General features: G+C 39.6%; 1 protein-coding gene and 1 long non-coding RNA gene across 3 annotated transcripts in view; one reads left to right on the top strand and one right to left on the bottom strand.

Moving 5' to 3' along the window:
• The first annotated feature begins 11,544 nt into the window (after positions 1-11,544).
• HIBCH (3-hydroxyisobutyryl-CoA hydrolase) overlaps positions 11,545-27,088 on the top strand; it is a 37,235-nt gene continuing 21,691 nt past the window's right edge. The window contains exons 1-6 of one of the 2 annotated variants that reach the window (XM_074548187.1): positions 11,545-11,678; positions 12,741-12,783; positions 13,606-13,746; positions 14,637-14,721; positions 15,612-15,692; positions 17,645-17,697. In XM_074548187.1, coding sequence (XP_074404288.1) covers positions 11,560-11,678; positions 12,741-12,783; positions 13,606-13,746; positions 14,637-14,721; positions 15,612-15,692; positions 17,645-17,697 — 522 coding nt within the window. In that variant the 5' untranslated portion in view covers positions 11,545-11,559. Of the gene's footprint in view, positions 11,679-11,720; positions 11,863-12,740; positions 12,784-13,605; positions 13,747-14,636; positions 14,722-15,611; positions 15,693-17,644; positions 17,698-27,088 lie in introns of those variants that run through there. The other variant, XM_005486959.4, reaches the window with a different exon arrangement.
• LOC141730438 (uncharacterized) lies at positions 17,629-25,556 on the bottom strand. The gene is made up of 4 exons (XR_012581934.1): positions 25,234-25,556; positions 24,137-24,344; positions 22,371-22,487; positions 17,629-17,793 (listed from the first exon to the last, which is right to left on the bottom strand). It is a non-coding gene; the product is annotated as an uncharacterized LOC141730438 (long non-coding RNA).

The raw sequence follows: 27,088 nt of genomic DNA, 5'->3' as shown, positions 1-27,088 counted from the left end.
GGTCAAGCTTTCTACCATATGCTATGGCACCTCACTAAAGGTGTTTTGGAGGCAAAGTGGAAAAAGGGAGCAAACTTGATGAATGCTATCAACTCAGAGTACACAAGTACTGCCAGAAAAGCCGGAGTGGAAAAGTTAAACATTGTGATTTAGTGTCTCTTCGGTGCATAAAAGAGTAACAGCCTGCGGTGTTTTAGCTTTGCAGTGAGGAACAGCAAAGTGCCTCCTCCTCACGCCACTGAGCCGGGAGCTGCCAGGGCTGGACGTGGCTCTGTGCTCGGCACCGTGACCAAAAGCGCCCCCTGACTGCACCTGGCTGTTCCCCCCTGCTGCACAGAGAGCCCGGCTGCTAAAGCATTCCAAACGGAGCACTTCTGCCCTAGGAGACAGCTGGAATCTCAATCCACCTCTAAATTTTTCACTGAAGCTTTTACAGGATTTCCATTGTCTTAGTCTCCCGCAGATTGTGATCTATTTATAACAGCTCAGCTATTTCTAAACCTCAAGCAGACAGAAAACTGATGCATCACTGCAAGGATATGCCTCTGAAATGGTTGGGTGGGAAAAGAAAAAAAAATCCAAAACACAGGAAGGCAACAAAAGTAGGAAAAAAATAGTCTTTGTCTATGTAACACTATTAACACTCCTTATCCTTTTTCTGTATCTCCTGACTTCCTAAATCAGCACATCAACTATGAATTCTAAGTACCTGTGCTTTTTAAAGTCATTTACTAATTCCTTTTCTTCCTTCCCTTCTCTTCCCCTATAAATAGCTCTATAAATAGTTGAGTAAAGGCCTGTTACCTGCAGAGTTAGACGATTTTATCTACTTTTCAGATGTACCACCTAGCTCCCTGAGGACTTCTTGTATTGCTGCAGCATGCTGTTAACTCTTTGTTACCAGAAGGTTCAGAACTGTCAAAGCACCTGTGAGGGAGGAAAAAACATTAATTATATGTGCAAAGCCAATTGCAAAGTAAGGAATAATTCTATTTTAGCATAATATATGGTTTGATTTTTTTCACACAGAGAGAAATTCTGACATAGATTTTGTAAGATTTACAGGGGAAAAAAAAAATCAGGATGTTCTCCTCCTTTCAAAAGGAATATGTTAGTGTTAGAAAGATTCCAGGAAGGATGCTCCCAAGTTTGGACTGACTTCTCTGCATGGAACAGATGAGTAGTCCAGTATTCATTAGTCAGATAAAGAGGCTAATTAGCAGGGATATAACAGATCTAAAAAGTCCTGAATTAGGAGGAGGCAAATTCATTTAATCTTTCTTCTCATACATGGAAAATGAAACATCAAATGAAGCTACAAGGAGACCTGTCCAAAACGTGCAAAGATACTGGGGATGCTAAAGGTTTGTCAAGTGCCAGCAAAAGAACATGCACAGAAGAGAAATCCCCAGGCTACTGGATTTTTTGTTTCCAAGACCTGCAATATTCTGGGGAACAACTAAAAGATACTAGAATAACAATAAATTAATAGTTATCAACAATTTTGTATGACAATTTATTTCCCTTTCAGTTTTTCAAAAGATCTTACATTCTTATGATGAAATGTTTAAAAGTTTTGCAGCTCTCCTTTGGGCCACAGGTGGTTTCATGAGCCCATGAGTTCTGATGGCCTCCATGTAGTAAATATCACTAATCCTCATGTTTTTCTTAAAAAATTGTTTACAGATGTAGAGTTGGGAAAGAATTTTTCCTATTCCAGAATGGCAGAACCATTCTTATTTATTTAAATAGCAGCATTTCCTACCAGAGTGACAGAAGGAGAAGCCAGAGCAAGCTATCAGCAGCTGGCCCCTCCTTGTCATCAGCTGTATCCAAGTCACAAAAGCAGTACTCAAACGTTCCTTGTCTTCCATAGCCTTGGCCACTGATAGCAGGAACAGCAGGGAATGTTAAGGGAAGCCTAAGGTCTCAGTTCCTTCTTTCTTTGTAGTATGTGTGCTGAATAACATAACTACAGAGAGTGCAAATGCCACCAGCTCTGAACTGTAGGGGGGTTTTGTTCTTCAGGTTGAAGTGGAATAAAAAAGTTAAACAATTAAACTAAACACTGTGGAGTACAATTGTGAATCAGCCCTCCTGATGCCTAAAAACCCTTCAGACAGCACTCTCACAAGTAAGACTTCTAATCTTGAAAATTCTCCAGGAAACTGTGTTATTTATAATTTTCATTGGCAAAAACGAAAATGTAGATAGACACAAATGTACATGACACATAGGTTGTCTGTCTACCTCATATGTTTCACTTCCTAAATTAGTCACTTAAGCATAAACTAGTGTTTCAAATAGTGGAAAAGAATTTCAAATACTTCAGAGTGCAATATATTTTAAATTTTGGTTCAGCAGCAACAAATTTAAAGTCAATGCAGCAATTAGTTTACAAAACCTGTCTTATCTTACTCATCTTTAAGTTTCTGAGCTAAACAAAACTGGCAAACCTTTGGACTTGAGCAGGGTGGGGACGATCCTGCAACAACAGTGGTTGAAAAAATGTACACAGCTCATACAGAGAAGGTCCAAGAGGAGGAAACGGATATTGGAAAGTTAGTTACTAATTAACCCAGGCCTGTTTGGGAAAGGGAGAGAGAAATTGAACAAAGCTACAGTTTCAATTTAGCTGTTTCCTGAGCTAAAGCTCTTTAGAAACACACCTGAACTATAGGTTTTTTTTCTGAGGTAAATCCACAGTACTCACATTCTAAGTCTTAGATAGGTGTGAAAGATTCAAACAGCTCTGCAAAGAGTTCCTCCTCCTGGAAGAGTGAAGGTTACACTGTGGGGGTCACTGCAGTCAGGTTTCTGGGCGCTGAAGTCACGTCTTGAAGGGAGAAGGTTTTCCTTCACCTCCCAGAACGATGACACATATTCCAGAGAGAGCTGCTCTGGCTGTTATTCTGCAGTGACAAAGTCACAGCCCCTTGCTGCAGTCATTCTGTGGTGAGTAATTATGGTACCCACAAGCACTGTGACTGATTGCTGTGAATAACTAACTAAAGCAAATGAGTCCCTGGGAAACAGACAGATGATTGCAAATACCCTACAACCACCTGAAATGACATACTGGGGAACATGACGGAGTTTGGAGTATTTATATTTACTTCTGTAAATATAAATACTAAGTTACTTTCTTTTATAAATACGAAGTTATTTTCTTTACTTAAAAAGTAAAGAAGGTGGGAAATTCTTAGGTGGGAATTTTCCTCAGAAGAAAAGATAAATTAAGAGACTCCTGTGGAAAGGAGTGTGGCTGAGTGAGCACATTTTAGGACATGGAGGATTTGTTTGTCCTGTGCTAAAAAAATAGGCTCATTGCCTTCTGCAGAACTGGGTAACAGGTGGCAGAGTTACAGGCTCACAAGTGAAGCCATGGTCAAATTATTTGCTTGGAAAGAAAAAGCATACATCCCTTGTAACACAGAGCCTTTTAAATATCAGTTTATAACAGTTTTCTTTAAGATATAACTGAAAAATATATTCCATGTGTTGATTTGTAAAGCAACACAGAAATTGAAAGCATCTGAACCTTCTTCCTCTGGATCCCATAATCCTGGGTCATTGTGCTGTGTGGCTTTTTACTGGCCATGCACTGTAAACATACAGATAAACTATATTTATGTTTTAGCTCACTAATAGGAGCAATGACAAGATGCCATTTGTTATCACCAGTGTATGGTGTCCTACTGTGTCATCTAAAAGGTTAATGTTGTTATTACAAGGAAACAGATGACTTTCTTTACTTCACAGAAGTGAGAACTAAAACAGAAGAGTGAAAAAGCAACAAAGGAATTTCTCATTGCCTGCTTCTTCAGACTATTCAAAATATGCTGAAAATTGTATGTTGCTGTTGTAGTTGAGGTGACAGAGAGCAGTACCTACAAAATTCAGCTGTCTCTTACAAGGAAGGGAACTGGTCAATGTGGTGAATATTCCAAAAGGCTCACAAGAGCTAAGGGATGCTAGTGGTTACATAGGAAAGGAAATGCATAGTTCAAGTGTGTTTCATCATTCTCCTGCTCAGTCATGGGGAAAAAAAATCTATTAACATTTCAAACTGAAAATTACTTGCTCTCTCTCGGTTTTTTTTTATTTTACATAAAGTCTCTGCTTTCTTACAAAATTATTTAAATTTAGCATAAAACAAACAGAATATGCTTTGCCTTAGCACTGGCCAGAGCTTCCTGTTCTTTATTTTTAAGCTATAAATGCCAATAAAATCACTTTTCAAAGGCCTTACATTTACAGAATAGTGTCTCAGACTAATTCTACATGGTGCAACTTCTCCTGGGCAGAAGCACAGCCTTTAATTACATGCTTTAATTATGTGCAGGTCCCAGATTGAAACCCTGCTGTTAACTCCTGCAGTTAACTGTACAATGAAGCACCTTCTCACTCCTAGAGCCTGAAGAAGTGCTCTTAGCAACAGCTCTATGAGGGAGTGCCTGCATTTTTCTTGGCAGACAGAGGTGTGTCAAAGTATGACTCAATCACCTTGAGTTCCATGTTATTTCTGAAATAATTGTATATATTCCCATGCAGAGGTGCTAGCAGCATGAGCCTGCTACTGCAGAGACACAGAGTGATGGACTGGCTGGGTCTGGGCAGGAGAACCAGTGGCACCATGAAATCCATGGAGCAGATGCAAGACTGACATTACAGAGAAGAGCTAATGAGACCAGAAATCATGTATTTCCTTTGGAACAATTGAAATCTAAGCTGTGCCCTGCCACAGCTGCCACTGCCTTTCTTCACTGAGCACTAAATCCCTAGGGAAGTATATCCACTCAATAAGGGCTCAAGGAACCAAGTACTCTGTCCCTGTCACTGCCATTGCAAGTTTGTTTATGATCCAGGGTGACCATATTTCTTCCTTAGAAAAAAAAACCAAAACAAAAAAAAACCCAAAGACAAACACTTTTCCTTCTGACTTGCTACACAAGCTTCTGTCAGGTTAATCATTATACACAGAGCTGATAAATGGAGTTGCATTGAAGCTCATGATTACCCCATATTGGGCACTAATAATTTATACTTTGAACAGAATATATCTGCAGCAGTGAGTGATAGATGCTTATTTGATAGCTTAAAGGCCTCTGTTTATTCTACTGACCCATTTTTTACCCCTCATTATTAAGTTTCTCCATTCTGCTCTGCTGTCCTTTGCATCATTTGTGGCATTGAGATATCTTTCCCTAGGCAATGCTCAAGTCATTCTTTTACAAACAGTTTTCACTGTACTCCAGGATGAAATAAAACAGAAAGAAATTTTGAAAAATATTCTTAATATTGACTTTTTAAAAAAATGCAGTTATTTTAAAGTAAACATAATACTTGTGTGAGGTGCCAGACTAGAAACACAGAAAGGTTTGGATACACCACATCCATTTAATAAGATACTTACTGTCACACTGTCAGCCAAACTGCTCTGCTGAAGAGCCTCACTTTAATTTAGAGTAACAAATTCTTGAAATAAACATCTGAGGTGCTCCATTCCCTGGTGTGCCAGAAAGCTACTAATTTGCATCAAATGCTTTTGTCCTTAATTCACTATGATTCTGAGGGAGACAAAATAGGTAACTAGTCATTTACTGTGACCCCTGAGAAGGAGGCAGATGGCTCAAGACCAAAGCGTGTGACAATCCAGCTGAACAACAGACAGAACAGGGAGGCCAAGAGGAATCTTATACAGGACTGAGCTCCTAAAATAGATTTTTAATGATTCTACATGTTAGGGTGATTTTTCCCATTCCCCCCCCCCCCTGCTTCTCGAGTAATATAATTCTACCACAACAGATAGATCATAAAAGAAGAAATTGAGGCTAATGGTAGTTGGCAAGATAAGCATATAATCTGCATTTAAAATCTGATGTGCATTCATTGATACAAAAGGTAGGAAAAGCACTACCTCCAAAGTTAACTGAACCAATGCTAAATATGAGGTAGAATTACAAGCAAGCCAACAGTGCTTCAAAAATGCTACTGACAAAAGAATTGCTGCAATGTTTTAAAGTAAATGAGTCAAGTGACATGAACTTAATATTTGGAATATTGTTCCTCCTCAGGCTGGGTATGTAATTCCAGTGGATTATAATTATGAGCTACATAAGATTCACTGGAAGGTTAGAAGGATATATTTAAAATATTATTCACCAGTCATAAATAAGACTTAAAACACCAGGATAATTAGTTCCATTAAAGTTACATCTCCATTGATAGGGCTCCACCTCTTGCTAGCACAAGTCCATCAGCTGATCTGTCTGTTGTGTCACATAGAAATGTGTTAATTAGGCTTATTCATAACTTTCTTTGTTTCAGAGCCTAAAAGTTATGCCTACATTTGCCTTCCAATGCTAAGGTAAAATTTTCAGAGCTACAGGAGACAGGCTGTGGAGGAAGGCACTGAAGTCAGTGAGCCCAGTTCCCAGGCTTGAGGCTTCAAGACTAGGAGAAAAATACCTGGAAAAAATTATTGTGCAGAGCATGTATCTCCAGTATTTTCAGAGTAAAATTCATTATTTGGCTGTTATTGTGAATCATTAAAGACCACATCCTGATATAAAATTCTGCATCAGTAACATATATGGAAGGCCTGATGCTGGTGAGAAATCTAATCAAAACCAATGCATGGGTAGAGTTTTGGCTTGAGAAGAATGTGTGCAGGTTACTCCTGTGAGGACAATGCTGAGGGGGACTATATATTGTAAAATCTGTATTTCAGATAGCGAAGTCAAACCAAGTCAGAAACTCACAGCTGTTGAGGACCCTTGGCTCTTGGAGTCTATCAAAGAGATTCCTTAAGAAACAGCACTACCACTGTGCACTCCATACCAGTGTACAGTTCCTTACTAGTTCCACTGCTATTTTCATGTAATACAAGCAGAGCACCTCAAATAACAACCAGTTAACACAAATAAGCTTGATTTTAATTTCGTGGAGAAGCACACCGAGTAAATCTTGAATTAACTGATATTCTGGGACAGCGCTATTTCAAGAGGTCCAACAGGGACAGTATTTTGAAATACAGACCCACATGGTGTGAAAACCACATGCCTTTTTCTCTTCCTACATACAGGCAGCTCTGACTCTCACAGAAGCAAGCACACACATTGAGAGCAGAACAGCAGACGTGATGACACAACGAGATGCAATACAGATCTCATTTCCTAACAGACTCCTGAAGGCTGGAAGGCAAGCTTCCCTGCCATCACTTGCTTCATTCCCTGCTTCATCCTTTCCAGACCTGGGAGACTCAAGAACTGATTATACACCCAAAGACACCCTCAGCAGTGAGATGTCTTTGGGATATTTTTTTAGTCCACTAGAAGTTAACTGTCCTACCAAGAAAAAATGCACTTTCCTCTAGCCCCATTCCCACACACACTCCCTACAGCTATTTCCACCCACGCTACAGCTCTTTTTAACTGTGTTTAAAAAGCTGAGAGCGAGAGAAATGTGCTGCTGCTGCTGGTGCTCCTCCTCCTCAGGTGGGCGGGTTGGTAGCTGGTCAGTTTTCTGCAGCATTTCTCATTGCTAAACGCGTGGGAGGCTGAGAGCAGAAAGGGAAGGAAGCCGTCCTCTTAGGAAGGGAGGCGTATCGAAGCGAGTGGGAAGCAAATAGCCCCTTCCCACCTGCACATGTGCAATTATATGCAATTGAAAAACGCGCACAATAGACCTGCAAGCAGAGCTTTCCAAGCTGTAGTCCTGAAAGGTATCAAACAGCTTGGGTCTCAAAGCCAAAGTCGGGGGTGACCAGATCTCTGGGAAGACAGCATTTTTCACCCACGGAGAACAGGCTCGTGGGGAGGAAAAGGAGGAGGGAAGAGGGCGTTCCTTACAGTTATGGCTCGGCACGTAGGTGGAGGGTGGTTCGGGGAGAGGAGTGACAGATTGCTGGTGGCAGCAGGGAAGAAAGCTGTGGGAGGGTGTTTGCCCAGGGTCCCGTCTCACCCAGGGGGCTCTGGCAGGGCGGCTGCAGCACGAGTGCTGTGTCTGAGCCGGGCTGGTGGGAGGAGAGGAACTCACTGCTGGATGGATGGACCTCGTCTGGATCCTCTCCTCGACACGGCAGCATCTGCAGCAGCACACAGCCACCCCCACGCCGCCCTCGGTGCTCTCCGAGGCCAAAAGAAAGGGAAAACTATTTCGCTCACACAGTTTCATTGTGGATTTGCTTTCAGCCTTTTCCAAACACTTTCTAGTTCCCCACTGATAAGATGCAAAAGAAAAGTTGATTTTTTTTCCCTCCCTCACACACTCTCTTGTAATTCACCACTGCATGCCATTAGCTGTATGCCCTCATCCCAAATCTATGATTGCAGATGTACGAATGCATGATCTGAAAGGTCTCTGACCAAAAGCCCTGGGGAAGGCAGGCTGTTTGCATGAAATGACTCAGGTTACAGACAAAAGCAAAAAATTGTTTCTCCATATTACATAGGTGTTTCAGTCCTTCTCTGGGTTGGCCTGATGTTTGAGAGTGAAGAAACAGATTTGTTTTCTGCTTATTTCAAGTCTATTTCTGCTCTCAGTGATGTCCCTGGAAGACTCTACTGCAGACCTGAGCCTTTACTATTATGTACCGAAGCTGGCACGAGGAAATTTCAGCCTGTGTCACTTGTTTTCAAGGGCTGTCAGCTGAGCCTGGCCTGAGAAATAACAATGTGAGGATTGTTTGTCAGCACAGTAATAACCAGTTAGCAGGCATGAACTGGAAATTTCCCCATTCTGTTCCTCAGACCTTCACAGACTCGTTTTCCCTTAACCTTCACAGGCTGTAAGGATGCACTCAGTCCCCACACTTACAGAAATGAGATGCCAGCTGTCAGATCAGCAGAGGAAAATACTGGATTTACAGCAAACCTGGAGACAGCAGCATGGAACATGATGAAGTACTTGTGCCATTTATTATCTGGTCTTGGTCAGCTACTCTGGGAGCTCTCAGAGGCAAATGTGAGGCACAAATTAATGTTTAACTAGGGCTGAACAGGTGGCACACAGAATGCAGCTGAGCTGCTCCTGGAATCCTTCTTGAGAGCAAGAGCTCCCACATGCTAAAGTTACATGTTTTTCTGGAAAAGAAACAAAAAAATCCCAGAAAAACCCACCCAAACCAGAAACAAAACCTGAAAACATCTGCTCAACTCTGCAGACCTCCTACAGTCTGCAAATTGTTTTCTCTTTTCAAACCTGCTGAAGGAAACTTCTCCAGGGGGAGGAATTACAACCTGCTTATCCTTCTGGCTATTGCACTTACACTCTCAGTTCCTGGCTTGGTCCAGTATTGTGCAGCCCTCTTTGCCAATAGTAAAATAATCCATAAACTCCCAGGTTAAAGATCATCTCATTCTGCTCATTATCAGGCAACTCCACTATTTTCACTCTTTTGCCACATCCTACTTAGAAAAGTCTTTTATTTACATTTCAGAAAGCATTTTCACTTTGATATTCTGAAAAAATGGGGTGTGCAGGAGGACTGTTGAAAAATAAGATGATATCTGAGTTGCTTTTTGGACGGGATTGCAGTCAGCTAAATGTCTGTGAAAAATGGCAATTTTCTAACACTTAGGAATCTTCTGCCCCTAAAAAAACTATAGGTAAATTCAAGTCATCAAATTCAAGCAGGTTTAAAAATGAAGCCTCAAGGAAGATGGCTCTTATGCTACCACCCCTTCTTCTTAAAAACTACTTAAAAAAAAAAAAAAAGGAAAGATTTTAAAGAAAACATTAACTATAAATTCAATATCAGCACCGTGGAGAGAAATCAGTAGTTGTCTCAAGGCAAGGCTTGCTGTTACTTCATTGTTTACAAAGGAGTAGGCCCACTTGTGTCCTAAATCAGACCTACAGCTGGAAGAATACAAAGGGTTTACACCATTACTTACACTGAGGACAGGAGGAGAAGAGATCAAAATCAGCCTAAGTAAAAGATGAATCAGATCACCAGCTTCTGTTTTGGACCCCCAGAAGCAGATATCCCATGCAGTCATTCCTGATCACAGCCTTGCCCATGTGCAGGTGGAATTTATTGGGAGATTTCCAGGGCTCTCAAACAGCCTCCACCTGCTCTTAGCCAAGGTTAGCTTCCACACACCCATCTCTTCATTTTCACAACATCACTAACAAAAAGATTATCCCACAGAAAAGTTCTTTTTGTATTTGTCTGTAAAATGTAGAGACTTTCAGTCACAGGAAATGAGAAACAAAAATGTTACCTGCTTATCAAACCCTCTAATTAGTAATGCCTGGATGATAGCTGCAGAGTTATCCTCAAAAACAATTTTAAAAATAATTATTTAAGTCAGGGTTCAGGTTTGCCAACTGTGATAATTTGGTGTCATTTAGCCCGGTTTAGATTTAATTGCATGGCACTTGATGTAATGCACACAAAATGACACCAATAAGCTGCATCACTGATTATCATATAACCTGTAGGTGAAAGTTTGAATAGTCAGAATCACCTAATGAATTCTTGCAATTAATCAGTTTGCATAGACAGTCTCCCAGTGCCTGGAAAAGCACCTCATGTCCTGTTCCCAGTTATTTTTTGTTCACATTGCACAAGACTGAAGACTGAGACTGCATTAATACAGGAATGTTCTGTATTTTTTTTTTGTGTGTGCCTATTTAGTTTGATTAAATTTTTTACAACCAGATTTAATATACTCTGAGAGTCATTGCAACGGAAATGCCAACAGAGATGACGCTGATATAAGCAGGGGCTGAATCATTTTAGAAATAAAGAGCAAGGTTGCCCTCTGGAGACTTTACTAGAAGTGCTTCTGAGAGCTAGGAGTTTTTTTCTTTCAGAAAAAAAATTGCTAAAAGGTTCTAAGATTTTTTTCTTTCTTTTAAATTCAAATATGAGTCAAGGCAGCTGATGCTAAGAACTTGTTACACCAAGATAAGATGAAGCTACATTTCAGCCTAATGCACTGTATTGTCATTTACCCCATGGTTCATCATTGTAGTTTCAATAGCAGTCTCATGTGTCAGCCTAAAAAAACCAGTCACAGAATGGTCTTAGTTACTGGAATCTAAGTGAACTTTGTATTATTGACTCCTAGAGTGAAAAATTCACAAGGGACTTAATATTTTATTTTTTTTGAAAAAGGCAATTTTCACAGTTGCAGTTTCTGAGTCTATTTATGCTGAATGCACAGGCTGTGTTTGGGCTCACCGTCGTCTGTAGCTACTATTGGGGCAGTAAACGCGCTAGTTCTAAATGTAAATAGACGTTCTCCATGTATTTACATTTACGCAAATACATGTTCTCCATGTATATTCCTTCACGGATAAGCAGTTCTTGGTGGGATGTTAATTCTTAATCCCACCTCACCCGCTGCCCGTGTGTGAGCAGCTGCGGGGGCAGTACAGGTGTGCCTGGTGCTTCAGGTGCAAAGGGTGAAGAGAAGCCGGGAGGGCAGAAATTAAGAAACCAGTCTTGCAGCTGGAAATAATAATCAGCCTGCATGCAGCTGCGGTGCACGAAGGCAGTTTGGCAATGCGAGCTTTCCCCACCTTGAGCAGCCAGCCCCACGGCTGATGTTACTGCCGCCACACGCGGCATTGCTCGCTTCACCGGCAAAGCAGCTGCATCTCCAGATGCCCTCACACCAGCCGGCCGTATCCAGCACGGGGAGCAGCTCCCTTTCCCTGCTCCGGTAAGGAATCTGCCTTGCTCACTGCAAAAGGACCGCTCGTGGTGCCGAGCGGGCGGCCGCCCCTCAGGAGCCGCTCCCCGTGCTCCGGAGAGCGCCGCGCATGCGCCCCGCGCTGTGCCGTGCGGCGGAGCCGGTGAGGGAGCGGTGCCGGCATGGCGGGCCGGGCGCTGCGGGCGCTGCCCAGGTAACGGGGGCCGCCCTGAGGGGCGGCAGCGGCGGCCGCGGGGAGCGAGGGGAGCGCCGGCCGAGCCGGCCGAGGATCGCAGCCCCGCAGCTGCTGCGAGCTGTAGTTCGGGCCTAGATCAGCCAGGCCTTCACTAACTTTCACCTTCAAAAACAAGCGTGCGATTAAAAACCAGCGTAGTGTATCGCGGCACTAACATATAACGTGGAGTGGGCTGGGTTTGTGCGCTGAAGTGGCTGAAAGGTGAAGTTTCGCACTCCAGCTCTGCTTCCTCAGTGGTCATTAATAAATTACAGCCTCAAAATTAATAAATTACTGCTCAAAACCAGTGGCGCGTTCACCAAGTTTGACAGCCTGGGTCTCTCCTGTCACCCACAGAAGCAAGAGCTCTTACGCAAACCTTGTGTAAATGTATGTGAAATGTGTACACACGAGGGCAGGTTTGTGTCATTGAAGCTTTTGGAAATAGACGAAGGTTTTGACATGAGGTTTTTTGTTTTTGTTGGTTTTTGGTTTTGTTTTTTTTTTAATGGTTATGTTTAAACGTGCCCGCAAAAAGGCTGTCAATCTTTAAAAGACACTGTCAATTGTATCCCCAACCCCTCTGTCCTGGTATTTTTCAGGTTCTCCTAACTTGAAAACATGAGTAGCTGACATTGGTATCTGCTATTTATTTACTAGTAAGCAAAGAATTTCCAACTGTTTCAATAACAAAATTTTGCCCGAATTTAATTGATTCTTATGAGGCGAATGTCAAGCAGTTGTGTTCCCAAATTTTTCTGCCACTGCTTTGCTTAACCTGGCAGTCAGATATTTGGGGAATTGTGTGGCAGGTCTATGGTTTTAACTGCTTTTTTAACTTTTTTTTTTTTTTTCAGGCTGAGGGCACTCAACAGGCTGCAAGTAATATTTCAACATTTGGTAAGGACAGCATCATGTTTGAGTTGGAAGCTTTCAGGACTCTTTAACTCCCCTGAGGCACACAGCACATGCAACTTCTAATGTGTCTGCACACAGTGGTTCTGAACACTGACATTTATTGCTCAGGCAATTTATTGCCCACATCTCTGAGCACTTGGTTACAGTACAACTGTACTGTAAATTAAAGCTTAATTTTTTGGCTTTACTTTATAGATATTTCTTTAATTTATAGATCTTTTCTCTGTTAGCTTATGTAAATTCCTTAAATATCATCCCACTGTGGGTGTGAAAATAGTTGAGGGGATTTGTTTTCTACTGTTAAAAGTTACTTAAAGACAAAGCAGGATGTACATTTGAGTTTGGAGTGTCAAACTACCAGTAAGGATATATGCAACGGTCATGGTTCTAATTGTTGCTACTATTTTCAGAATGTCAGTTTTAAGGAACCATGGATTTGTGTTTTATTAGTAGGGTGGGGAAATTTTTGTTTGATTGATTTGGGTTTTTTTTGTTTGTGTGTGTGTTTCTGTTGTAAATTTTATTTAACTGAACTCAAAATATTATTGTAAAACAATGTGTGGTCCAAAAACTTGCCTGAGTTTTATTACTCTGAAAGACTCAAAGTAGTTTCTAAAGAACTGTTTAGGAAATGCAAATAGAAGTACAGAGGGAAAAAGTTAGCATACAATTCCAGAATGCATGTTTTGTGATCCTAGATAATGTGTTTTTTGAGAATGTATTTCCATAAACACTTTTGTAAATATGTACTCAAGTTACCTAACTGATGACATTTGCTTTATTTATTTGTTTTTGCATGCACAGAAAATGTCTAAGCAGACAGACTCAGCAGCAGAAGTGTTGTTGGAAAAGAAAGGAGGTGCAGGAGTAATAACTTTAAATAGACCCAAGGCTCTCAATGCACTAAATCTGCCTATGATCCAAAAAATCTATCCTCAACTAAAGGTTAGTAGCTCCACTTCTACCCATCCACTATACATGTGCTATTTGAAACCAGTTTTAAAATGCACTTTGACACTTCTTAGTGTAGTGATTTAAAGCATGATAGTTTGTGTGAGTACAGTGAGCTCAGATTTATAGCATGGGAAAAACCAGGCAGAGTCAAGCAAGTTAGAAAGAGAAGACACATCAAAGATCAGGCTGTCAGACAGAGTTAAATTCAGCATCTTCATAGGTAAATGCACACACATGTTAATACCAGGACTGAATTTAGAGCAAGCAGTGCTCATCATTTTCCCTCAGGAGTGCAGTACCATTTTCATGGCTGAAAATAAGATATCAGCCACTAGGAAGCAGGGGGCTGTCAGTGTCATTCCTTAAATGAGAACTCATGGATTTGCAGGCCCTGTTTCTACAAGCTAGTGAAGTACCACGTGATTTTAAGCATGAAAATAGTCTCTTTTAATTTAATAATGCTATTTATCATATGCACAGAGTCAAATTCATTAGATACCAGTATTTTTTGGATAATTGTCTGATGCCTTTTGGTGTTTATTAGACATTTTTGAAGCACAGCCTGAAAAGGTGTCAGTTTTTGATTTCTGTCAGGCCCTGTTTTGTGGGTGCTGCCTTTCTCCAGAGGCTGAGAGCTGTGCTCAGGTGTTTTTCTGAAATAGGAAAGGCAGCTTTGCTATTCTCTGCTCTCAGGGTTGAATAGGATGCAGAAGTGGCAGAAAGACATTTAGATTTCAAACTTCAGTTTAAAGACAATCTATTTTAAAGTATGATTTGATTTGCTTTTTGAAAAAGTGAAGTAAGAGTTATAGATACTAAACAGAGCAAGCATTATTTACATAGATTTTAGTCTTATGTGGAAATATTTATTTATTTTTTAGACATGGGAGCAAGATCCTGAAACTTTTCTAATAATTATTAAGGGAACTGGAGGAAAAGCTTTTTGTGCTGGGGGTGACATCCGAGGTAAGGACTATCCTTGCTTAAATATTTGATGTCTTTCCCAGTCACTACTTTGTGTTGATTTCCTTTGTTTACTGTGTCTTGGGTAACCAAAATCTTGCTACACAAGAGTAAGAGATCAGTTGTGCTGACTCTTAGGACACCTTGATGTGCAGATGCTATTCAAGATATTTGTCATGAGACAACTATCAGGACAGTGCATAAAAGAGTAAAAATTACATTTTTATGAATAAATTATTATAGCAGCCAGCCATTCTGTCTCTACATTTCTCTTCCCAAATTTTCATTACTCACAGTCTCTTTCCAAGAAATTTGAAGGGCCTTAACAGGTAGCTGTGATTGTATTTGATAATTTGTGTCTAGTGTTTTAGATGGCTAGATACAGATCTGACAAGGGTGATCAATGTATCTGTGATTATTTTTTAGCAGTGTACTGCAGGAAATCTCCAAAGTCTCAAAATTATCAAAATTGTTGTAAACTGTAGGTAAAAAAGCAGCACAGGTTATTGTTATTACAATACATGAAAAGATATTTTTATGTCGTGCTCTAATTGGCTTCTCATTTTTAGTATTTAGAGTCTTCAGAATAGTCAGTTATAAGTGACTGTTCTAAATGTTGGTGTGAAAAATATCACAATTGAGTACTAGACATTAGGAGGGGTTAGAAAATGGACCATACTCTCACAAGTATGTGACAGTGTCCAGCAAAATACAGTTAGATCAAATTTGAGACTTATGTTCATATTTCAATTTCAGCAAATTTTCTCAAATATAATAAAGCAGGATTAAGTAGGTCTCTCTTTGCTGTAGGAAGAGACCCAATTTATGAGCCAATTTTACTTGTATTTTCTATTAAACTTACAGTTATCTTTGGAATTTTTGTTTCTCTTAAGCCATCACAGAAGCGGGAAAAGTTGGAGATAAACTGATACAAGATTTCTTCATAGGAGAATACAGGCTGAACAATGCCATTGGTATGTTAGCAGCAATTTCTGAAACAGTACAGTTCTCATAACACTGGCTTCAAATGTAAATTTATCTCTTTGATAATCTGTTAAAGACTGTGTAACATCAGAGAAGTAGTAAATTTTTTTTTTCCAAGTTCAATACCGGTAATATAACACATCCCATTTTTACACCTTGCATGCAGAATGTGTTTCTTTTGTTTGAGTTATTGTGACAGCTACTTTATCCCATCCCATTGTTCTGGTTAATTCTGTTTCCTCTGTGGGAGAATTAGTTTTAGCTGTAGACACTGCAATTCTGCCCTAAGTATGATTGATCTGCTTCAAAGAAGACCTGAGGTAAAAATAAATGTGTGGAAAATCATTAATATTCAGTCAGAAAGCAAAAGATTAAATTATATGAGTGCTTTCCATTTAAATAGACTGCATGAAAGACTAGAGCTGCATAACTCAGGAGTGAGCTGCCTTAGTTTATTGCAGAGACACTGGGGGAAGTATATTAAAAATTATATTAATTCTTTAGTCTAAAAGTCAAGAGTTGAAGGTTTTGATGAGAAGAAACTACTCCAAACATATTTTAATTGAATACAGTTTGAGTTTTAAAATATGGTATCCTGTCTTAGTCACTACAGGAGGAGGGGTGCTGTTGCTTGCATTGACAGAAGAGCGCAGCTAATAGAATAATTCCTGAAAAGTTACTTTTGCTTTGTTTGACAGAGTTTCAGGACTGAGCATGCTTGTCATGTGCCTTTCTTGCCTTCACCAATACAAAGCAGAAAAATAGTTTTAGGTTTCAGATAGTTGGGGAAAAAATAGTATTACCTTGCCAGTTGAACTTGATGACGATTCTGTTGCAAGGGTACATAATTTAAAAGTTTGTTTTCATATTTTTTTTTTTTAAGTATTAGCTGTTTAATATCTCTAATGCATGTAATTACAAAACCTAGATTTTTGCTAGCTTTAGTATGACTGTATTTCTTTAAGCCTGAGATTTCTGCTAAAAATATTTATTTATATCTTGTATTTTATAACTTAAAAATACAGCAGGGAGCTGCTGTCACAGCATTGCAATGGGAAAGGCTTGCTGCTGTAGAAAGTTGGTTCAGGGAGTAGCATCTACAGCCCATGCATTAGCTTGGATGTTCATGTAAGAACAAAGTTCAAATACAATTCTCTTAACATTTTCTAACTATTGATTTGAAGGATTGAAGTGCCTTTTAAAATAGTTTATTTTAAGAACAAGGCTCTATATAGTTGTTACAGAAAACCTCACAACATGGTTGCAGGGATACCTGTATCAGCAGTAATTCTGACCTGAAAACACTGAATACAGGGCAGCTGCTTCATTCACAGGCAAGTTCTGAGTCTTTCCATGAATGGTAATTGAAAGCATTGGGATTTAGTTTATGCCTTCTGAAGGGCCCAAGAGATGAAGTTGTAATTCAGGACATTGTCACTGAACCTGCCTGCACCATGTTCAGGGCTGTGTGCAAGAGCTCCCTGACAGAACACGCCTGCATTGCAGAATTCACAGTCACATTGTGGCTGAGCCCACCCATCCTTCTGGCTTTGTAATAAAGCACTGAAGGGCTGGAACACACCCCCTGCTCCTAATCCAGGCTGTGAGGGGTGAAAGGGCATCTGCTGTGTCCCAACATCAGACAGAGCTATTTGTGCTGGCTGAACTGTCAGGTACTCACCTAACCAATGTTTGATAGTTGTATAATGTTCTCTTACAACACTCACAATCCACTAAATCAGAAACTGCTCTTTCTTTTCATTACTTAAGAATTACAGTAGCTACCTTCATTGTAAGATAATATGATTACTGCTTAAATTCCCATTTATTTTCTGCTGCTCTTGATGAAGTAAGATGTAGGGAAACCTGTCATGTGGCAGCTAGGCACAAAGGTCCACTCTTGAAAAAGATGGGTGATTGTTTTCCTTGACATTTTTTACAGGCACCTGCAAGAAGCCATACGTGGCACTAATTGATGGCATTACAATGGGAGGGGTAAGTTAAGGACCTTACCTGATACCTGATCGATTGTTTTAAAGTCATCTCATGTTGTGTCTGAGTTGAATGAAGCACACACAAGGCATTTCCAACCTGTGGATTGAGGAACAAACATCATAATCTGAACCTTTGTCTCTTGCTTGTCTGGGTACTGTGCTGCCCTTGTAGGACCTCTGCTGTTCCTTGGTAGCTAGTGCAAGTGTTTCATCTGGGAAAGGAGCAGGATCCCCTCACACAGGTTCTCAGAATACCCAGGGGGAGTTCATACTCTGTACAAAAATCTGAGAACAGTTCTCCATTCTAAGTGTATTAAAAACAGAATTATATAAAAATACGTTTAAAGAGCAGCTCTTTGAGAAATTGAGAATTCTAAGCTACACCTTAACAGACATTCATGAGTTCTATATTTTTCCAGCAGATAATCTGAAAATGCATTTACTTTCTCACCTCTGTAGTACTTTTAAATAATAATTTGTGGGATACTGATTCCACACAGGGCTGCACCTTATTACTAAAGCATCACAGAGAACACTCCATCATATTGCTAGTTATACTAGCAGTGTTAATAATTATTTATTAAAAAATTAACACTGCTCAGCATTAATAATTTTTTCAGCAATTGCTGTCTGTACCATATTTTACAGCAATTCTATAAGCACCATAAGTAGTTAAAAGAGCAATGCCATGCTTTTTTTACATGCTAAAATACTGTTCTAGTGAGTTTCACATCTGTAGGATATATTTGCAGCACATCAGAGAGTGGATTAAAATAATCTTCAGTTATTTTTAACACTGAGTTTAACGATGAAGCCTGTCTGCCGTGTCACTGCTTAGATTTGTATTGTTCTCTGGCATGTCCCTATGATATGGGTGTAGAATCTATTTAAACAAAGTTTGTCAAAAATAAATATGAGAAGTGGAACACTACGTGATCCATGACCTGTCATGACTCTTTTCATCTTTCCTTACACATTTCATTGGTCTGTTTTGCTCTTCTCAGCTTTTGATCTAAACACACAGCAGCTCTCTTGCCCTTTGCTTCTTTGCCACCAAGTCCCAAAGATCTCAGCTAGAGAGCCATTGCCCCCAGCCTAGCATACATCCATTGTTTCCAGCATAAAAGGAACTTGTTCTGTAGCCCTTCCTGCAGAAAAACTGCTTTATTGACCAGAGCAGTCCTGAAGGTTTGTGGATAAGAGATAGGGAGTCCATTTATTTTATGGACTTTTGGATAATAGGATGGAAAGCTATGAATGAGCAAAACTGCCCAGCAGCCAATATCTTTTAAAAGGTCCTGCAGATGGCTTGCTATGACTGTGGCCTGAGCCGGAATAGAATTTTGTCCTTTGAAAGGAAAATGTATTTTTGGACTGAAAAGAACATAATGGAGTCAGATGATCCTGCATTACTAAGATTCTTTATGAATTCTCTTTCCTCTGACAAGCTTTTAAAAGACAGCAGTTAGCCTGAAACTGTATTTTAGTGCAGGATAAACCAAATTTTAGTGCAGGATACCCAAATTTCAGTGGGACTGTGACACAATTTAACTGCCATTAGGGTCTGAATCATAACTTAATTTGCTTATCATATCCTAGAAGTAGCATCTTCACTTCAGGGTAGGGAATTAGATTTTAACTCAGAAAGTATGCAGCCTAATTTAGTGGAAATAAGTAAAAAAATCACTTTTTACTTATTTCCACTAAAGAAGTGTGTTAGAAACTCAATTACTATATGCTTGTATAGTAAAGGTTGCTATTGGTGTACAGATGCCATAGATCTGTGATAGTGAAACCTGGAATTTTACCCAAAAAATTAACTGGTTCTGCTTCATTATTGGCTAGGGGCTGGTAGATGGCTTTGGGAGCTTCATTGGCCAACAGATGGGGCTGTGGAGCTTGTTCTCAGCACCTTCTTGTCTGTTCTCCTGTAGTTCATCAAAAATTGATGATATTCAATAGAAATATCTCTTTTCATCTTTTTGTACTTATTTGGAACAGTAAGTTCAAATTTGTAAGACAAATTTGTTAGAAGCAAAGGTGACTGCAGTTTACTGAAAAACAGTGAAATGAGTTATAGATATCACATTTGCTGCTAAAGGATGTGCTCTGTTGAAAGGAACACTGGGCACACACTCTCACATTGCTGGAAACTAGTTCAGATTTAGCTGATTGCTATCTGTAAATTTTCTTTTTCTTGAAATTAAGTACCCAAACAGTTGACAAGAAATTCAGATGTTTGTGGCTTTAAAAAATATTATTGTCTGCAAACGACATCCTAAGTTTGGTCTTCTGGTTTTAGAAAAGTCACAGTCTTGTCTTAAGTTCTCTGGAGATGAATATGGGTGATTTATAAGATCAGGTCAAAGCTGTGGTTTTCAAAAAGGCTTTGGCACAAAGTAAATTACTGCGTCAGATACTTTCTCTGACAGGCAAAAAGATTCATAAAATTGTTTTTGATACCTGTTTCAGAGCCAAATAAAGCACACTAGACAGACTGAGTGGTGGCTTTTCAGTGATTTGGCTTGGAATTCAAGGAGACTATTTGACAGAGGGAAAAAAAAAAACCCAAAAAACTGGGCATGGACTTTGGAAGCTGGTGAAGATGGTCAAGGTTGCTGGAATGACTTAATACAGTTCAAAAATCTGTAAAAAAACTTCAGTAGCTTTGCAAAATGAGATGTATAGATTTTCAGGAGGAAAGGCCATTACTTGTAGTTTACAGCAGAATCTGTAACAGCATGAATGAAGAACCCTTTTTTGTAGCATCATATTCTAGAGCACACAGGATTTAGAAACTTCCTGAGCCAGGCTGTATTTCAGAGCCACAGTGCTAAATAACCATCAGTGGTCACACTCACCTCTCTGTACGTCTCATACTTTTTGACAATAAGTAGGCTTGCTGTTCAGAAAGGCCTCATTTCACAGCTGAATGTTGTGCTTTGTGAAAAGCAGCTTGTTGCTCTTTCAGGCCTCTTGTCTAATGCTTATTTTTTTACTGATGAGTAAAGAGAGTGTTGCTCAAACATAAGAATTCTTGGCCTTGGACAATTTTGTACAGGATTTAATCCTTTAGTCTGGTCTCCTATGCAACATATTTGCTAAGTTTGTTTTAGCCTTGCTTTGAAAATTTAGGCTTTTAGTTTTAGGATGAAAAAAATCTTCTTCTGGGGGAAGTAGGTTTTAACTTTAACTTACATTTAAACAACATTTTCAGTGCAGAAATAAGTTTGGTAGAATTGCTAACTGTCTTAAATCCTTTTCAAATCACTGTGCTTTGAGTTATTCCAAACATCTTATTTTCCAATCATCACATTTAGGAAGATTAATGGGAAGGTTTTTCTTTAATATAGTTTGCAATCTGACCACATTTCCATCTCTGACTCCCTCAGATTGTGGGGCCCAGTTTGTGAGAGCAGTATCAGCACACAGGACTGACTCCTCTAATCTTCCCTCAGAGGAGAAACTCAGGAGTACAGACTGGGAGAAGAAAACAGCCACTTCTGACTGGGTCTTTGGGTTCATGAGTGGCTTTCCTTCAGTTTTGTCACCTCACCTGGGTTTTTAGGCAAGGTCTCTTACTTACACTGAATCAACATCTGAGTTATTTACTTAGTTTCTTTAGGGTGACTGTTGGACAGCAGAATTTTCTTAAGAACTGTTTGAGTGTTACTATCTTGTGTAATGTGAAATAAGTTAAGCTTTAGACTACACAGATGTGTAGAGCTGGGAGGAACATCAGTATTATTCCTTTGCATTAGGGTTGAGCAAGTACAACTGGATGACTGCCCAGCTGATTTTCACCTGATGCACTCAGAACTCTCCAACAGCAGGAATGCTGGTTTTTTCTAGATATGCCACCTGAGTGCTTAGTTATTCTTTCAAGCTTGGTTTCCCTGGTGTCTAATGTAAGTCTTCAGTATGTGTAATCAACACATTCCAGTCTTAGTCACAGCTCCCTGTGGACATTTTGAGATACTTGCACTCCTTGCTCCTAGTCCTCTCTCTTTAAAAGGGATAAGGATAGCTATTCAGCCTCTCTTATAGATTAAATCTTTTAGTCCTCTTGCAATCCTCTGGAATCTCTCCCATTTGTGTACTTTACAGTTTATTGCCAGAGACCAGACAATATTTTAGCTGGAGGATTCATCAGCACCAAGTAGAGCAGAATAATTATTCTCCCTATATTACAGAGATATTCTGTCACAAATAATCCATGTAAATAGCAGTTTTGAAAGCATCCAGTCCTAGGAGGCCACCACTTCTACTTACTCCCAAAGCTATTACCTCTTTCCTCCTTGCCTAACATAAACTTCCTTCACAGTACATTTCTTTATTGCTTACCTTTTACCAATTTTAAATCTTCTTCCTTGAACTGAACTCATTTGTCAAAGAGTCAGTTTTGCAGAGCCACCCTTTGCTTCAAAGTCTACAGAGGAAAGGAAAATACTCCTCTGAATTCCAAGAACCTGAGTGCCTTATGAGGTGGCCCTGGGCTGATGTGGCTGCCCAGGTGTAGGGAATGCAGGTTGAGTGTTCTCCCCTCTGCTCTGCTGCAGTGTGATACCTTCAGTAGTTCCTTTCACAGCAGCACTGCCTTATTTGCACTAATTGCATGGCTGCTGTCAACCCCTGAAAGTATCCAGGCATTTATTCCATGGGAAGCACACTTACCATCTCTGTATTTGATTACACCTTCCTAAGTGTAGTTATTTTCATTTTGTTAGTTCCTCCAAAGCGAGATGGTTTTGAATCTTGCCCTTCAGAGTGTTTGCCTTCCCCTGAAGTCAACTGTGAATTATAGAAATCCTGGTTACTTCTTCATCCAAGCAGATAATGAAGCTGTCAAATGAAGTTTCATTGATGATTGGCTCTGCATGACCTCAGCTGGGGTACCCCCTCAGTTTTATTGCAAACTGCTGCTAACTCTCTATATTGTTTCAGAGGATGGTGCCCTCCACTTCCCAGATTACATCTAGGCTGTACTTCCCTGGCTTGTTTGTGAAAGGAGGCAATGCTGTGGATGGGGAGACATCACAAACATTGCAGTTTAAAATATGAAGCTTTCTCAGAGTGCTGCTTAATGAGTGATGTCATTTTAATCAAGGGGTAATGCAGGTGTTCCTGCAGAGAAACACATGCAGCCAAATTCCTGAACCTGCTCCATGGTTTGGAAAGATTATTCTATTGTGCATCTACCTGTGCATTTTCTCTTCTAGAATACAGAATTAGAATTACTGAATCCATATTGCAGTAGAAGAGTAAACTCAGTACCTAATATTTAGCTTTAGCTCTTTTTCACATTAGTGCCATTTCATTCCTAGCAAAACATCCCAGATGCTGACATTGCTAGAGGAATCTGCCTTTCCTTTTGTAAGTCAGATCTCAGGACCTGATGGCACATCTACCAATAGGTTACAAACATTTACACTTTAGCAGGATTTGGTCAACAATCCTTACTAAATTAATATTTGTTCTCAAGTAAATTGGCAGTGATGTCATAAGCAGCTTGTATGTTATCCATTTTTGTCTACAGAATTTCAGTACACAGAGGAGCTGGAGTTGACCATTAACTGTCTTTATCCTGTCCCATTTTTATCCAGACTGTGGAATGTTCCTTTCACTACCAACATCTGTCTAGTCATATAAGTTGTGTGCATGTAACTTCTACTCAGAAGTGTAGATAGCAGCATTTGACACTAACATTCAAAAACTAGGAAACATTAGGATTAAAAATGTCACTTCTTTTGCCAACATGTGATGCAATTTTTAATTACAGGAATGTGGATTTACAAGGGGATATTGCCCACAGAACAAAGCTATTCATTTGTGGTGTAATTTGGGGTGCAAATTTTATTGCACATCATGGAAATACTGCTTAATATTTGTCTGTGTCTATTTGGGGTGCAAATTTTATTGCACATCATGGAAATACTGCTTAATATTTGTCTGTGTCTATATAGATGTATATATACGGGGCTTGGGCTGACTAGCTGCAGCATATGAAAGCTCACGAAATACTATGATTTTACATAGTACTTCTCTCCTGTAATGGACATAATTACCCCTTTAGGCCTTTGTAAAGCTAGGAAACTGAAATCTATGTCAGTACTTCTTGGGACTTGTCCCAGTTCTTATTATTTTTCTTCCTTTTTGTAAGTATGTTATGCCTCTTGTCAGCCATCACGCTCTGGAACATCTTTGGTTTTGTTTTAATTTACACTCTAAAATCTGCCCTGGAGTAAGAGTAATTGTCATACTAAACCTAGATAAGCTGCTTTCCTGTCCTCCTCCCCCCTTGTGCCTGTGTACCACAGAGAAGCTTGTGGCCTGTTTTATTGTCACTGCTTCAAAGCTGAAGGCAGCTTTTACTGTGAAATAGAACACAGATTTTGCAAGTACAAACAAATAGTTTTGAGATTGCCTTGTGCACCACTTACCTCCTGCAATATGGGGTGTTGAAAACAATGCTGAGGCAAGCCTAAGGAAGGGTTCACTCCTTGCTGCTGTTGCAGTCCCTCTGCCATCTGGCCACACTACTGTGCCTGCTCTGGTGTGGGATCCCAGGGATAAATGGTGCTCTTCATTCTGTGACTAATCGGACTGGAATGGCAGCAGCTCTTGACATTGAGCATTCAGTGCTTCTTTCTGTTAATCATTTGCACATGATGTTATTCCCCAAAGCAATCATAAAGCACTGTCTTGAATACAAGTATTTTAAATTATAGCTCAGTACTGGTACAGTAAGTAAAACTCCTTTTCTCTCCCTCTCCTTGCTCTGCAATGACTGAGATTTCTGCTGGCTTCTGCACAGATTTGTTCTTTCCATTTAACACCAGATTCTTGCATGCTGAAAGTCTCTCTTTTTCTCTAATTCTAGGCCTTCGTGTACCTACCTAGCCTCATATTGAGAGTTATCTCATTACTTCCCTCCCCTTCCCTTTATTATAGATCAAAGAGTTAAATCTTCTAAAGGGAATTATCTTTGCCTGCTTCTCTATCCTTTCATATTTATGCTCATTTTCCTCAGTTCCTGAGGAATTTGAGTGCTCATTTCCTCCTTGAGTTGTAAGACTTTCAATCACTCTTACGCTTTCCAAGCACATCTTTCAGCTAAATAGAACATCATTACAAAAGTCCTCTGGATTCACTCCTGCTGTCCCAAATACCTGTGCCACTGTTTAAATAAACTTCAGATGCACGTACCTGTCTTTAAGAACAAGAAGTGTTTCTTCCATTTTAAGATAAAACCCAGAAGCTCAGTTATGCACTGAACCTTCTGGAACAGGTCCCCTCCCACCTGCCTGCCCTCCCTGCAGACATCAGGACTTGATGAGCTGGACCCAGGGATTTCTTGCAGGCGCTGCATTTTTAGGTGATAGAGAGGGACGATTCTTCTAGAATTTTAGGAACAATAAAAAAGCTGCATTTGCTATCTTTTCTTCTGACTACACATGGCCAGTTATGTATAAAGAAACAAAACTGGGATAAAAAGAATACTTTCAAATGTGAAACTAGAAAAAGTTGCACTTCTTACCAATTGAGAACTATAGGCTTTTGAGATCCAGGTCTTCTTACATTTTCTCATTTCTCTCTGTTGCAGCACAGGTCTTGTGTCCATAAAAAATTGTGCAGATTATGATAGCTGCCCTAGGAAAAATTGTTTGTGGTGACTGAAAACTGGGGCTCTTAAAAAGTCAATCTCAATCTGGTTGATAAAGGACACTCACTGTAGCAGCATTGCTGCATAGAATGGCCTATATGTGTTTTCCCCCAAGTTTTCTTTTGAGAAGAACCTGACTTAAATGATTACTATTTATGTAGTTGGCTCAATTTATTGAAATACTTAGGGGTCAGAGGAACAACTCTGAGACATCAAATATTACTAGAGATGATCTGTCTCCAGTCAGCTTGTTGTGCTTCTATGTCTCTGTAGCAATTTGGACTCAGACTCTCTAATACATAATCAGTATATGGAAATAAATCTTCTATATTTAAATTATATAACATCAATATTTTATGTTTGAAAATGCCACAGTAAATGATTGAATCATTCACAATGCCCACTGTTTTAATGATATTTTTAAAGCACTTGTATAGAGTTGATTTATATGTCAGCAGCCAAAGAAGGTGATATTCTGTGTCCAGATTGATCTGTCACACTGCATTGCTCTGGCTCACCATGTCATCTTGTCTGTTAGCATCTACAGATGAAAATGGATTATACTCTTTGGAGTGGGCCACAACATTAATGATAAACAAAGATTAATTTTGATTCAGTTTAAGATTCATTGTGTCTGGATGCAGGGGGTAATGCTCTTACATCCATGATTTTTGATCCACTGTAGCTATAAGCTCCTGCTGCTTCCTGAATCAATTCCACTCACTCCCTCTGCCTTTGAAAACATGTTTGCTGGCTATTTTTGCACATTTGTATGCAGACATATTTGCCCTTTGTTGTGTTCTGCTCAGTTGATTGCTACATTTCTTTTTGGTTCTAGCTCTACCAGAAGCTATTCTCATGTAGTTAAAAATGTAGGAAATTAAGTCACTGATGGGAGCTGTTACAAAAGGACTTTCAGTCAATGCAGTCAATATTGGTATTATCATAACACTGCTTACTCAAACAGCTAAAAATTATGTACCAGCCTGGTGAAAGTGACACAAGTAACATCCCTCAAGACCTTTTCCATTTATGTTTCTTTCATTGTGCTGCCTAAGCATTCCTAGGCAGTGATTCCTTAACAGTGTGAGATAGGTTATTTAGTAAGTAGCCAAGTGTAATGTGTGGTTTTGCTGTGACACAGGCCTGCTTTTCTGTATGTGAGCAGGAGGGGAGAATTTATTTCCCTCTGTGTAGTTCTCTGTTGTGGTGGCCCTCAGTTTCTGAATAACTTCTCTAAATTCACTGATTTACTAAATGTGGGTTGTTCTTAATTTAAGATAATACAGCCTTTGGGACACAGAAGCGTCACAGTAGTTGTATTTTATTTCTGCATCTGCTGGTCACATTGTTTTTCATTAGAAAAATACTTGTAATAAGGTTCTGTATCCATCATGAGAAAATAAATGGAAATCAGTGATGAAGTTTCTATACACAGTCACATAATGACTTTTGAAATACAGCATTGAGTGGGCAGTCTTGTATGGAAATAGAATTCAGATACTCCACATTCTTTTTTATAAGTTTGTTGATGAACTCCAACTGAACTGCCTGTAAAAATGATGTTGCCTCCCTGAGGTATGCTGAGACTAACACAGCCCCATGCTATGAAGAAGCTACTGTGAAAAAATCAACTCTATCTCAGCCAAAACCAGCCCAGTTGTTTAAATTGGTTGCTTGTTAATTTATTTATTCTCCTTTACTTCTCGTCCCATTCTATTAGTACCTT

The sequence above is a fragment of the Zonotrichia albicollis genome, chromosome 10, assembly GCF_047830755.1.
Source record: "Zonotrichia albicollis isolate bZonAlb1 chromosome 10, bZonAlb1.hap1, whole genome shotgun sequence".
In the NCBI taxonomy this organism is placed as follows: Eukaryota; Metazoa; Chordata; class Aves; order Passeriformes; family Passerellidae; genus Zonotrichia; species Zonotrichia albicollis.
The sequence above is the reverse complement of the archived record's forward strand: the minus strand, read 5'-3'. Positions and strand labels throughout refer to the sequence as shown.